We start from the raw sequence: 13,807 nt of genomic DNA on the forward strand, positions 1-13,807 counted from the left end.
ACATGCCAGACTCCTTTCCCATGGTGACTCGTTTAATCACCACACTGTGGAAAAGTATTATCCCTGATTCACAGACATAGAAACAAAGTCTGAGAGAAATACAGTAATTTGCCAAGGTCACAGAGCCATGATCTGAACCCCCTGTCTCCCCGCTACTCTCAGCTTATATTACTGGCAATATAAAGACTTCCTTTATTTCCAAAGGTTATATTCTTCCCTTCAAACATTTCAAAGAAAACCACAGCTGCTGGGGATTTTTCTAATCTTTCTTTTTAAGAATTGCAAGGTAATACTTGTTTAAAATTTTTTTTTTTTTTGGTGAGCTAAGTGTAGAATTGGGGACTAAGAAATGATTTTCAAAATTTTAGATGAATTTTAGCATGTGATAATGTATTGATAGTTCTTAATTTTTATTTTTTGAAAGAATTGTTAAAGGACTCTTGGATCAATATTTTCCATTATATTGCTACTGAGTTAAGGAAATACTTAAAAAAAAATCTACCTTATATATGGCCTACACAAGTTAAAGAAATGCTTTGGTACTGAAATATTTATGGATGAAATGATATACTGTTTGGATTTCTTTCAAACTTATCCAGAGAAAGAGGTAGGTGGTTATATACATAAAGAAAACAAGATAGGCTATGGGCTGATAAATGTGGAATATGGATGACAGTTTATGAGGGGTTATTATAATATTCTCTCTCTTTTTTTTTTTTTTGGAAATTTTTAACAGTAAAAATGTATGTAGAAAATATGCTTGGGGTTTTAAAGTCTCATCAGGTTACTTATATGCTACTTTCTGGAGCCGTCCCTTGGTATTCAGTCTTTCAGTTAACATGTGTTTATTGAAGAGCTACTATATTCCCAGCATTGTGCTAACTTGATTCAACTTAAATGAATATGTGAACAACAATAAAATAAATATGAGGGATTGTTTATGATGAATGCTTTTTATTCAAAAGTCTGAAATTAATATAATGCTTGGGAATACTAACTAAAGATGTAGGTCATCTTTGAGAATTCTCTTAATCACTTCTCTGCACCGTATTCTTATCTTTTAGATGAATGATTTTATGCTGTCATGAATGGGCACAGAAATGGGTGGGGAAGCACGGCTTTCATTCAGATACTGAAAATACTCCTGGGCTATAGGTATATAGAGACAGTGCATACAGCCTCACTCCCTTGATTCTCTTTTCCTCTTGTCTACTTGCTTAGCAAAATCCCAACAGGCTCTCAGTCTAACTCTATGCTTATTTTCCTACTCAAGCTGAACATGCCTGGGAAAAAAAACACACAACAATGATGATCCATGCCTCTGTAAAACTATGACCACAAATACCAAGTGGGCAATCCTACATTTCCCTAGGCAGCTCACTCTCTGGGCCTCTACAATTGTTTTCTCTTTTTTTCTCCCTAATCTTCTATACCCCTTGCCCTTTCACACTCTTAGCCAATGATCTCCTGTATTATTTTCTTTAGATACAGAAGGCATCTATAGAGAACTACCCAATCTTCCCAGCAGAAAATGTTCCATCCCATCCACATCTGTGCCCATTGACTCTACCTTCACTCTGGCCACCCAGGATGCAACTCCCCTGGCCTACCTAGGGCCACATTCTTCATTTGTGCACTGAATCTCATCATCTCCCTCCTTCTCAAGGACTTTGTCTCAGCTCCCTTGAGACTGGTTTTCAACTCCCTTTTCTTTCTGTAAAAACTTACTCATGAGGGGCTCCCACTAGCCCTGTTCTTTAAGAATACACTGGTGTCTGTAAGGATGACTGTGCAGTAACCTTGATGTGTCTATTCTTTCTCCTGAATACTCAATTTATAGCACTCTTCTTGAGCTCTACCTTCAAAATATATCTTAGTACCAATATTGTGCGATTCTATATATAGGAGGTATTTAGAACAGGCAAATTCATAAAGATATAAAGTTGAATAATGGTTAGCAGGGATTGAAGAGAGAGAATAAAGATGAATCAGTGTTTAATGCATATAGAGTTTCGGTTTGGAATGATGAAAGGTTCTGAGGATAGATAGTGCTGATGATTATACAACAATGTAAATGTATTTCACACACTGAACTGTATACTTAAAAATATTAAAATAGTAAATTTTATGTTATGTATATTTTACCACATAAGTATATATTTGAATCTACTGCTTTTTACTACTTTTATTACTATCATCCTAATTTGAAATACTGTCATCTCTCACCTGCATTATGATAATAGCCTACTGAAACATCTACCTGCCTTTAATCTTGCCCCCATGCCAGTCAGATCTCTACATACAACAGCAGAGTGATGTTTTAAACCATTAGGGAGATGCTGTAACTTTCCAGATCAAAACTCTGTTAGAATGAACTCCAACTCTAAGATCGAGCTTGTCATCAAAGACCTGGGTCTTTGTTCCTGCTTTCACTCTTCCCAGAATGCTCTTTTCAGAGCTGGCCCCCTCACTTCATTCAAGTTTTTGCTTACACATTACACCGTCATGGAGGCCATTCCTGATCACCTAATCTAAACTTTCCTCCCGACACACATATGTGCGTGCATGCGGGCACATGTACTCACGAGAAACACATATATACCTTCCTCCATTTTATTTTTCTAAATGGCTTTCTTACTACATGTATTTACCTATTTATTTATTAATGTGTTTGCCCCTCTTGACTTGGCTCAATGAATTATCTACTGCTGCTTTTCTGGACCTTAATCGTGACTGGTACATAATAAGAGTTCAAGAAATATTTGTTTTCTAAAGGCATGATGGGGAAAGCTTTGCACGTTAAATCTGAAGTTTAGAAAACTGTAAATGGAAGTGTGCTCTTCAGCCACTCACATCCCAAAAGATTCTCCTTTCAAAACAAAGAAGTCCTTCAGTAACCAATGACAACAGTCCTTTGGGAAGGACTGCTGACAGCAGGAATGAGTGGGGGACGGGAGAGATGAGATAATGAATGCCGGAGCACTGAGAAAAGCCTTAGATGCTGGTGCTTGTAGTATGTTATTATTCATAATTGTCATGTTGATGAGAAAGGGCTTAAAAGTCTCTTGAGAAAGATTTACTTAATGTTTAAGGAAAATACTCTTCAGAAGATTGTCATTTATTTGAGAAAATAGACTCATGGAAAGATTCCTATGGTATGCAGGTCACCCCTAAGTGATGAGGAGGAATGACATCTTAATAGGAAAATGCTGAGTGTGTTCAGACATCCCTGGAGTCATCCTAGGCATAAAAGGTGGTGATAGTATTACTCTGGTATCTTGGTGGAGGGTCTAATCTTCCAGAGGCTAAATTAGGGCTTCCTAAACTTGAGTTCTCCTGTTGTATTATAGATTTCTTAAACTTTTGAAGAAGGAAATTAAGATGTAATTTTTAGAATAGTTATGTAATAGAAATTTATTTTTAATAAGAAGCAAACTATTGTTAATTATAAAGAAAAAAAGTGTTCAGATTAGAGAGCAGAAGTGCGTTAACAGTTTATATTCTTACTTCTGCTGTTTCCTATTTTAAACAGGTCAACTTTCGCCCCTTATTTCTCAGTCAGTCCTATTCTGGAGACTTCGGGGTTCTTAGTGGGCACTTTGCGTTGCTGCTAACGGAATGGACGTCTCAAGGTCTTTCTTTACTTCCAGAAGTCTGGGTCACTCCTTAAGCTCTGAGGTCCTCATTGTTCCTCCCCTGTTTTGTGGGGTAAATGCAGTAAAAAGAGAAGTAGAGTTAATGACTCATGAGTCTGATATGGAGGGTGATGTACAATCTGTGTTTGCTTGAGACAGAGCGGGCCCAGAACATGGAACTTTCAACGGTAAATCTAAGAAAGTCCCTGGAAAAGTGAATAAGTTGGCTATCCTCCCACTGCCAAGTTCAGGCATAGAACTGGTAGAAGAGCTAACTCATAGCATCATTCACTACAACTTGTGGCAAATTCTTGGTCCTGAGCCTTTTAACTTCCTGTGACTTTAGGGATCTCCTCTGGGCATCTTTAACCCTCTTTTTCTCACTGAATTATTTGCATTGAATGGAAGCCTATGGATTTCTTAAAGCCTCAAATACAGTCCCTAAAGCAAGGAGGAAAATTATGTTTCTAAATTATGATGAATGAAATGACTATTTGCCTCTGTCTACCCCTATTCTGTTCCAGCGACTATCATTCAGACTAACCAAGGGGTTCAGCCCCTACCCCAGATCTGAGGTCTAATCTTATTTATGGACTTGAAGTATTTCAGGAATCTCAAGCCAGCTTCTCTGACCCTTCTTTCAGCTTGGAACCTGGATCTGTGCTTATTCCCTATTTTGTGGCCTAGACCCCTGATTGGGGCTCCACTTGTCAACATGTGTGCATGTCACTACCTGCCTTGATATGCTTGCAAGGGTCCAATGTCACATGACTGGTATGAAGCATGTACATGGTGTCCTGGCTTCTCCAGAATCCCTGATGCCACAAGCCTTGGCCTGCTCTTCAACTCTATGCTGCTGGGCTTTGCTCCTCATGGAGGTCCAGCCACTGTCCACAAGCCTCCTCTGCAGGGCCATTCCCACAGATAGCACCTCAGGGAGCTTTGGAGAAAGGTGCATCTCCAAATTAAAAAAGGGTGCCTTCTCTGGAATGACCAATTAGAAAAGAGTATCTTTCCTCAGGCAGCCAATAAGGCACAGGGTTTGGCACATACAGCTCTGGCTAGGTTTTAGCTCCTGCTGGCACCTCCATAGCTAAGAATACAATTTACACAACTACACCCCTAGCTCTCTTCACAACACTAATGAATATATCTGGCCCAGCTGCCATCAGGACCTGACACAATGGCATGGTTTGTGTGTCTGGACAAATGTGGTCTCATTACTAAGCACTGAACTTGACCCTGCATTTGCTCTTTGTCTACCCTGCTTCCATCTCCTTCAGCTTTCAGGTTACTCCTATTTAGGCTCCTTCTTAACCTGCTGGTGTAAAAAAAAAAGTAATCCTAAAGCCTATGAAAACCTAAATAGATAACATTAATTAGATAAGATTTGCTTTTCTATCAAATATTATAATAAAATTCAATTTTAGTATAACAACCACCCATTAGCAATAGTGCTTTTTTACTTTTGATCTCTGCTGGTTTCTGGATGGATTTTCTAGTCTTTTCTACTCTTTTCTCCCCCCAAAGATTGTTACCTTTGGGTAATCCTGTGTTTTCTCTTTCCAAAGACTATTGAAGTTTCTTAGATAGAAGAGAGTTTTCTAATATAATTTTGACTTCAGGCCTACATCACAATTTATTATTCCAGACTTCTCTGTGAAAAAGATGAAGGTGTGAAACTTGACTGTTAAAACAGCAGTAGCTCCTAAAAGGTGGAACCAGAAAACAGAATATAGGAAAGACAAGTTATGGTCTGACAGCTCTGGCATCCCAGTTCTGGGAGGAAGGTGGTGACAGCAAGCACAATCCATTCTGGATGATGCAGAGAAAAGACGAGAGATGAGAAAAGCCATTTGGACCCGTTGAATTGTGTTACACTGAGATTCTGAAAACTTACTGAGCCAAAGAAAATCTTTTATTATTTGGAACTGCAGGCTTTGAAAGTTCAATCAATTAAAGCCAAGTTTCCCTGATGGAACACAGAGTTACCACAAAGCCTGAATCTGCCATGAAGCCATGTGTTACTTTGTGAAAACAAACTGAATTTTATTTTGTGAGGAAGGACAGTAGATTGTTTATATTTCTCTTTTATATTTAAATCAAGCCATTTAGTGATTTCAGGAGCATCATTGTTTTTACAATGCTACCTTCTATAGTTAAATGGGTACATAATAAATATTGCATAGAACACATAAATACTTAAGAGATAATTTTAGTGAAACCATAGGCTAAGTATTACATGGTACCCATAAATACACATATATATCTAAATATGTAGGTATCTAGAGACAGTGAATGAATACATACATAAAATTAAGAGACAGAATTAAAGTTTCATCAAGATGGTTAGACATTATGCTTTAGTTTAGAGAATGTCAGTTCCCTTGAAATGCCTTTGCACAGCCAGATCTATGCTAACATCAAAAACTGTTTTCTTTTCTTTTAGCCACCCAAAATAGCTTAATAAGTGGAAAAAATTTCTCCAGGGTGCTTTCCCTCCTTAGAGCATTGTGTAAAGGATGTAGAAAAAAGTTTGGAAAGAAAGGCTTATCTGCATTTATAAACTCCAGATGGGGTTGGATTTTTCACACATAATGAATGAGCTTGAGTCCACTAATTATATAATCACTTCTTGAGCCTCCAATCATCCCCCTCTAGGTGACTTCCTCTAATTCTAACCATTAGCCATGTAGAAATAATGGTCTGCACTTGAAATTTCTTCACTTTTATCCTGTTTGATATGAGGCATGAGTAGACAGCAGTAGACTTACTTGTGTTTATCTTCTGGAGTGAAATATGCTTTTCCAGTTGTCTCCTAAGTTTCACCTCTGCTCCATACTTTCCAGTGGTCCCATTGTCGGCCAGAATGAAGTGGGAATGCATACTGTTGAGAACTGTGAGCTTGCTCATGGGATTGGACATGGTCTGATACGGCCGGACCACCTGTAGAATGTCAAAAGGAAGGGGCAGAAGTCAGAGAAAAGAGTATTAAATATGAAAAGGAGAATCAGACAGACAGGAAAGAGAGAGAGGGAAGTGAAATAAATTCTTTGGGACAGTGAAAAAATAGTCTATATCCTCTTTTTAATACTGTTTCAGGTAGAAGCAAGATTTATAGTAAATGTTCTATTCAAAGCATGATTATGCTTAAAGGATTATGTATTTATTTAATTTTTGGATTCTTTCTGTATAGAAAGAAGAGTTTGTGATTTTAGTGTTCTCAAAAACTGGCATGTGAATGTCTGTTTCATTTTGGAGTTGATTGTTTATACATGCTGATAAACCAAAAATAATTTTTAGGTTTTTTTTGCTTCTATGTTTCTTCTCTCAATCGTGTCCACACTCTAACAGGCACAGAAGAGCAGTCATGATTCGGGAGTATAGTGGAGGGTTAGGGGTGGAGGGTAGGGAATTGAGTAGGAGTGACTGCTCTCATTCAGCAGTCTGAAGGTCTATTATTTAAAAATCTACACTGTTCTTCTTAGACACCTTAAGTGGAAACACTGAATGTAAAAATAACCGTCCCATGAGATGAATATGAATCAGGCTTAAAATGTTCATCTCTGTTGTATTTTTTGGTTGTGTTATCTTAATTTCATGGTGAATTATACTACCTAAAAGAGAACAATGCTTAGTATGGTCTTTTAGACTTTTGATCTAAAAAGAAAAACAAAACCTATTGTGAGCTAGTTGCTTTATACATTATCTATCTTCCTTGAAACAATCATGCAAGGTAGATGCTGTTATGTTTATTGTGTATATGAGGAAACAGAGATGGAGATGACATAGGTTTTATAAGAGTTTACTACACACAGAACCAGAATTCACATCCAGGTCTGCCTGATTCCAAAATCCATGGTTATTCATTCCCCTTTCCCAAACTGTTTAGACACAATGGAAACAAAATGATGTATTAGAATATTTAGGTAAAAACTTCACTCAAGACTATGAAAAGGAACATTCAACGAACTCATTGTTATACAAACTCCATACAGTTATCTCTGTACTGAATCACTGAAATTGACAAGAGAAATAAACGTGAAAGGGCTTTTATTTCTGTGCCTTTATGCAGTCTATACATTAATTATAGAGTTGAGATGCTCTTGTTCATTTTTGGTATGAAATAACTCATCAGGAAAAGCTGTAGTAAGATTGAGTAGTTTGATAAAGGAATTACAAAGTGATTTAATAAAGAGTGTTAGTAGAAAAGATCTCATAAAAGTCATATTTTACACCTTGATGCTGATTCAAAACCCCACATTTCTATGTGCCTGGCACACATAATCTACTCAATGAATAGTGAATGAATTAATTTAAATAAAACTTGAGACAGTTGAAAATTAAAAACTCTCTCTTATATGAATTTTTTGGGAATTGATCTAATCTACATTTAAAATGGGTAATTCTGAGCTTTTGAAATATCCTTCAGTCCTTTTAAATATGTCTTTATTTGTTAATATAGCATAATATAACATTAATTCACAGCTTCATTCTTGTTGGCTCTCATTGATAAAGGAAGCCCATAAATTTGTGATTATTGCTTCCAGTAATCACATGGAGCAGTATTCAATGACTCTTTTGTCTAGATGAGTGAATGAGAGTCCCCTCACCCCTGAACTACAGACAGTGTGGTTGGCTAACCCCATCCTGAGTTCTTTATCACTGAAAGAGTAGGTCGCTTGTGGTTAAAATTTCCATTTTGTTGTTACTTGTTTTTGATCATAAAACATTCATTCTACTGCAGAGTGCAAGTTAATAAATATTAATGCTTTGTTGAAAAAGACTTAGCAGAAGACTTTCTCCTATTCTTAAAGTGCCTATGCATTGTACTTTTGGACAAAAGAAAGCACTTTAGGTTACTGTTGTCTCTTTCCTAACAGCAGTTCCCCAAGGCTCCATGCCAAGAAAGAGGGAACCCCAAAGCAGTTCTGTGAGGGGCATGTAGATTTTCTAGAGGTTAATGATGGTGAACCCTAGACACATTCTAGCTGAGATACAGGGCATGTTTTCTAATTCTTGGGAACCTAATTAAAGACCATAAGTGAAACTGACATTTTCAAATGAATAAAGGAGTGAAAATGCTTCCGGGCCAACCTGACGTAATTACCATGATCTGAGATTAAAAGAACATAATTAAATCATCTGACTATATTCTATATATGTTTCCCCTACCACAATATTCCAAGGACATTGGTACTTCAGTCTTCAGAGTTTTTACTTTCTTTTCTTGTGAAACATGGTGCATCAGCTGTTTGGAAATACTAAACGTTTCAATTAGTTATGATAGGAGGGTCAAGTTTACACTCATGAATTTTAATTTCTTCATTTTATTGCTCCCATTTCTTTGAATCTTATGTGAAGATAACTTAAAGGTGGTTATATTTTGGCAAATATTTTTTTCTGCTGAATAATAGAGGATATAAATCAAAAAAATAAGTTAAATGTCCTAAATTATTTTCTAGTCATCACTGGAAGAAGGTATGTTGACTCCTAGAACAATCATGAACATTTGGGGAATGGAAATCTCTTTGAATCCCAGTTCTGTCAACAGTGTGTGAATATGAATCTCACATTTTTAATCTGTAAAAGGGAGATGATAAAACTGCTTACTTCATGGGGATTAGATGAGATTATAGTGTAACTGGCAAGTACAGTTGCTGTAAGTAACTGGCACTATGCCTGATAGATTTTTCAGGCAATCTACAAATGTGAATTCCCTGTCAAGTTGGGCTTTATTTTACCAACTATAAACTGATTTTCCAATTGCAAACTAGTGACCAAAATGAAATGATGGGAGACAAATCATTGATTTCTGTTTAACACAGGTATTTAAGCTAATCAATATAAGTAAAGAAAACAAATTAGTAATCAGTTGCTTAAAATATGCAAGTGTTTTTTTTCTTTTTATGTCCTCGTAGGTCATTTAAGATGGTGATATTCTGGAAATGTTTGCTGATTAAATGCAGAGTTGGAAATAACTTCCTAAATACTTCAGAGGAATCCACTTGGGTCCAACTTTTCTACAAAATCTACTTAATATTCCTCATAACAAACATACCAGCAGTCTATTTTTGTTCAACTTACAATTTGCATATCTACAAAAGATATGCTGATCTTCCTGTTATGTTTTTCAAGTAGAAAAAAATAATGCCTTCGTAGTACATGAATACAAATGAATTTTTCCTCTGACAAAATTCTGGAGGTAACACATCCATTTTTATTGTTAAGAGCTCATAAACAGAGGATGTTTTTGGAAACGTGTGTGTATGGGCATGTGCACGTGTGCATAGCAAGAACAACTGTGGCCTGTAGGTATACGGATTACTCCAGCACATTTCTCAGCCAGTGTTTCCTGGAGAATCAAACTCTAATGTTCTGCAGTATTGATTGTATATAACAGATCATTTCCTCTCCTAAGATTACAGGATGGTACATGTTATATACCACCCTTGAGAGAACTGAGAAGAGAATCACTCAAATAATATTCTATATTTTGCAGTTCAAATGAGGAATCTGTGTTTAGAAGGGCGAATGGTGTCTGAAAGGTCTACATATCAAGTGATCTTCATGATTGGTAATTACATTGGTATCTATACATAGAAGGGAAATCTGCACAGAAATGGATTTTCAATACTTAGTATGTCATTCATTAATCTACGGTACACCACTTTGTCTGGCTGCTTGGTGATGTCTGGTTCCAAGGCTTCTGTGGATCACAATAAACTGGAAAATTCTGAAAGAGATGGGAATACCAGACCACCTGACCTGCCTCCTGAGAAATATGTATGCAGGTCAGGAAGCAACAGTTAGAACTGGACATGGAACAACAGACTGGTTCCAAATAGGAAAAGGAGTATGTCAAGGCTGTATATTGTCACCCTGCTTATTTAACTTATATGCAGAGTACATCATGAGAAACACTGGACTGGAGGAAACACAAGCTGGAATCAAGATTGCTGGGAGAAATATCAATAACCTCAGATATGCAGATGACACCACCCTTATGGCAGAAAGTGAAGAGGAACTAAAAAGCCTCTTGATGAAAGTGAAAGTGGAGAGTGAAAAAGTTGGCTTAAAGCTTAACATTCAGAAAATGAAGATCATGGCATCCGGTCCCATCACTTCATGGGAAATAGATGGGGAAACAGTGGAAACAGTGTCAGACTTTATTTTTCTGGGCTCCAAAATCACTGCAGATGGTGACTGCAGCCATGAAATTAAAAGACCCTTACTCCTTGGAAGGAAAGTTATGACCAACCTAGATAGCATATTCAAAAGCAGAGACATTACTTTGCCAAGAAAGGTTTGTCTAGTCAAGGCTGTGGTTTTTCCTGTGGTCATGTATGGATGTGAGAGTTGGACTGTGAAGAAAGCTGAGCACCGAAGAATTGATGCTTTTGAACTGTGGTGTTGGAGAAGACTCTTGAGAGTCCCTTGGACTGCAAGGAGATCCAACCAGTCCATTCTGAAGGAGATCAGCCCTGGGATTTCTTTGGAGGGAATGATGCTAAAGCTGAAACTCCAGTACTTTGGCCACGTCATGCAAGAGTTGACTCATTGGAAAAGACTCTGATGCTGGGAGGGATTGGGGGCAGGAGGAGAAGGGGACGACAGAGGATGAGATGGCTGGATGGCATCACTGACTCAATGGACATGAGTCTGAGTGAACTCTGGGAGTTGGTGATGGACAGGGAGGCCTGGCGTGCTGTGATTCATGGGGTCGCAAAGAGTCGGACATGACTGAGCGACTGAACTGAACTGAACTGAACTGAAGGCGTCTGTGTACCTTGACTTTTCAACAAAGAGGGAATGTAACAGAAATTGCTCAAGGAGTTAATGAGGTGGAGGGTCTTTATATAGGACATCTGTAGGGCCATTATCATTGTCAGGAGAGAACTGATCTAGAGACACTGTGGCAGAATTGAACAGTGTTCAGGAGCATCTGTTCTACTTGGATAGGCTTAAATCAATCATGTTGGAGTTGATATAGGGCACTGGCTGGAATTTTCCTAGTTATTTTTACGCATGTTCTGGTCTCACCTGGGAGTACCTAGTAGGAAGTCAGGAGATGGAACTTTAAGTTGTAGTTCCTCTAATTACTAATTTGTGACCCTGGGCAAGTCTTTCAACTTATTTGTCGGGGGCGTGTGTAATTTCCTCCATTCTGTCTCACCGCATCAAAAATTTGCAACGGTGGACCAGTGTTACAGCTTGGTTACTGCTCAGTTTTATTTGCCAGGCAAAGGAAAATACATCCTTGAGGTGTAAGGGCAGGTCAACCAAAAAAATAGAGGGCTCAATTTTGGCTCCTCTTTTTATGTGTTTTTTTCTCCTCCCCCTGAGCCTGCCCTATGTAAATTAGGCTAGCCAGGAGGGCTGTTTGTTTCACCTGAGGTTCTCACTCCCATCCTCGGACCTTCCTCTGTTCCATTTTCATGCTTCTCCCTCCTTTGTCTTTTATCCACCGGGATTTTGGACTCCTTTTTCCTATTCTAACTACCTAACATATTCATTCATTCATTCATTCACACACTCAGAATTTCTCTAGGAAATGTATGTGGTAAGTAGTGGACTGGCTTAAAGAGACATATAATCTTGCATCTAAGTAATATCTGAAATAAATGTTCAAAATATATTTATCAAAATAAACTTTTTGGATGGTAGTTTCTCATCTGTAAGGTAGAGGACTTGACTATAAATTCTAAAGGCTTTCTATCTCTAAAGTTGAGTCTGAACAGTCTGTACTAAAAAATCCACTTGCCTTTCCCAAGTTAGTACACAATGATGACTTGCTATGTGTTTTGGCTACAAAAAAAGTAGTTTGCTCATATCTTGGGGGTCTCTTCCATTTTGTGGTGCTTTCCACAATGCAAGAGTCGTTTAGGTATCTGTGACTTCTTTCCTGAATAGAACTGAATTGAGCTAAATCAGGTTTTTGAGTCATCAATCACAAGCCTTCTGCAATCCCAGACCTTATTACCTGGTGAGGTGTGTATAACCTGCCCAGGCAATAACAGGGTAGGGGATGTATAGCCCACTGAATCACTCTTTCCCTCCTAATAGCACCATGATTATAATTTTTACAGGAAGAAAATTAGCACTCTTTTTATCACTTATTGCATGCCAGGCACTGTGATAGACACTTTTAAGTGGATTAATCCACTTCATGCTTATTTTAAAGACAAAACTATAGGGCCTCAGAGATGTAAAGTGTCTTGGCCAAATCTGCCCTGCTAAGCACACTGTTCCCTCTAAATCACATGTGGACCTTAATTTCCTTTACAGGACAGGAGACATTTAGAGGAAAGACAGAGGACCCAGGCTGATTTTAAATTTCTAAACGATATTATGGTTGGTTTTGCTGTTGGACATTTTTGTCAGTGACTCAGCCAGGCATTAAAATCCTTCTGACAGCTGATCATATTATTTCCAGACGAGGCCTCTAGAACTAGAGAGTAGACAGAGGTCAGGAAAGGCAGCAGCAGCAAAATGGGGTTTGTGCTTTGGAGAGAGAGAAACAAAAGCAGTGGCAGGGTTCTCTTAGGATCAGGCATGCGTTTCTGGGAGAGAAAAGAGCGTACCGCAGAGCAGTGGGAAACGACCTCTGTGTCTGAGATAAAGAAATAAGGGGACTGAGAGAATGACATTAAAGAAAAAAAGAAAGGCACAGTGCATCCTTAAAATTACAGTGAAGCCTGAGCTAACAGGGCACTGGCTTGTTGTTTCCTATTCAGGCAGCTCAGCTGTAAGTCTAGGTATAAAGCAGGGTCACACTGAAACCCAGACACTGTTTCTCAGCTCTGCAATCCAAGCAAGAAACTAGCAAACCCAGAAATCCATCTGTAAAGAATGCCCAGATACTTTAGCTGCTTGACTCCCACTAAAATCCACAGGAAAACAAATGCATCATTTTACAGCACTTTGAAAATGTGTTCAACTAATGGGCTTCAGAGAGTTGCACCATCCACATTTCAGGCTTTCTGCTCAAATAGGTTCGCCTCCTTTTGCCTGTCCTGAGGGGGACTGTGTATCACTCAGACACAGGGCTTACTGGTTGTGGGAAAAGACCTTAAGTTTTGAAAGGGGTTCCTTGCTTTAGAAATCACCATGTATCAGTGGGGAGATTTTAAAATATATTTAGAAATTCTTTGAAAATCTTCCCTTAATAT

The 13,807-nt window shown here is 38.1% G+C and overlaps 1 protein-coding gene across 9 annotated transcripts in view; it reads right to left on the reverse strand.

Annotated features, from left to right (window-relative positions):
* TRPM3 (transient receptor potential cation channel subfamily M member 3) overlaps positions 1–13,807 on the reverse strand; it is a 608,143-nt gene that overhangs the window by 255,903 nt on the left and 338,433 nt on the right. For all 9 annotated transcript variants that reach the window (XM_061425528.1, XM_061425527.1, XM_061425526.1 and 6 more), the window contains one exon: positions 6,410–6,581. In XM_061425528.1, coding sequence (XP_061281512.1) covers positions 6,410–6,581 — 172 coding nt within the window. The remainder of the gene's footprint in view (positions 1–6,409; positions 6,582–13,807) is intronic.

Source organism: Bos javanicus, chromosome 8 (assembly GCF_032452875.1).
Source record: "Bos javanicus breed banteng chromosome 8, ARS-OSU_banteng_1.0, whole genome shotgun sequence".
Taxonomy (NCBI): Eukaryota; Metazoa; Chordata; class Mammalia; order Artiodactyla; family Bovidae; genus Bos; species Bos javanicus.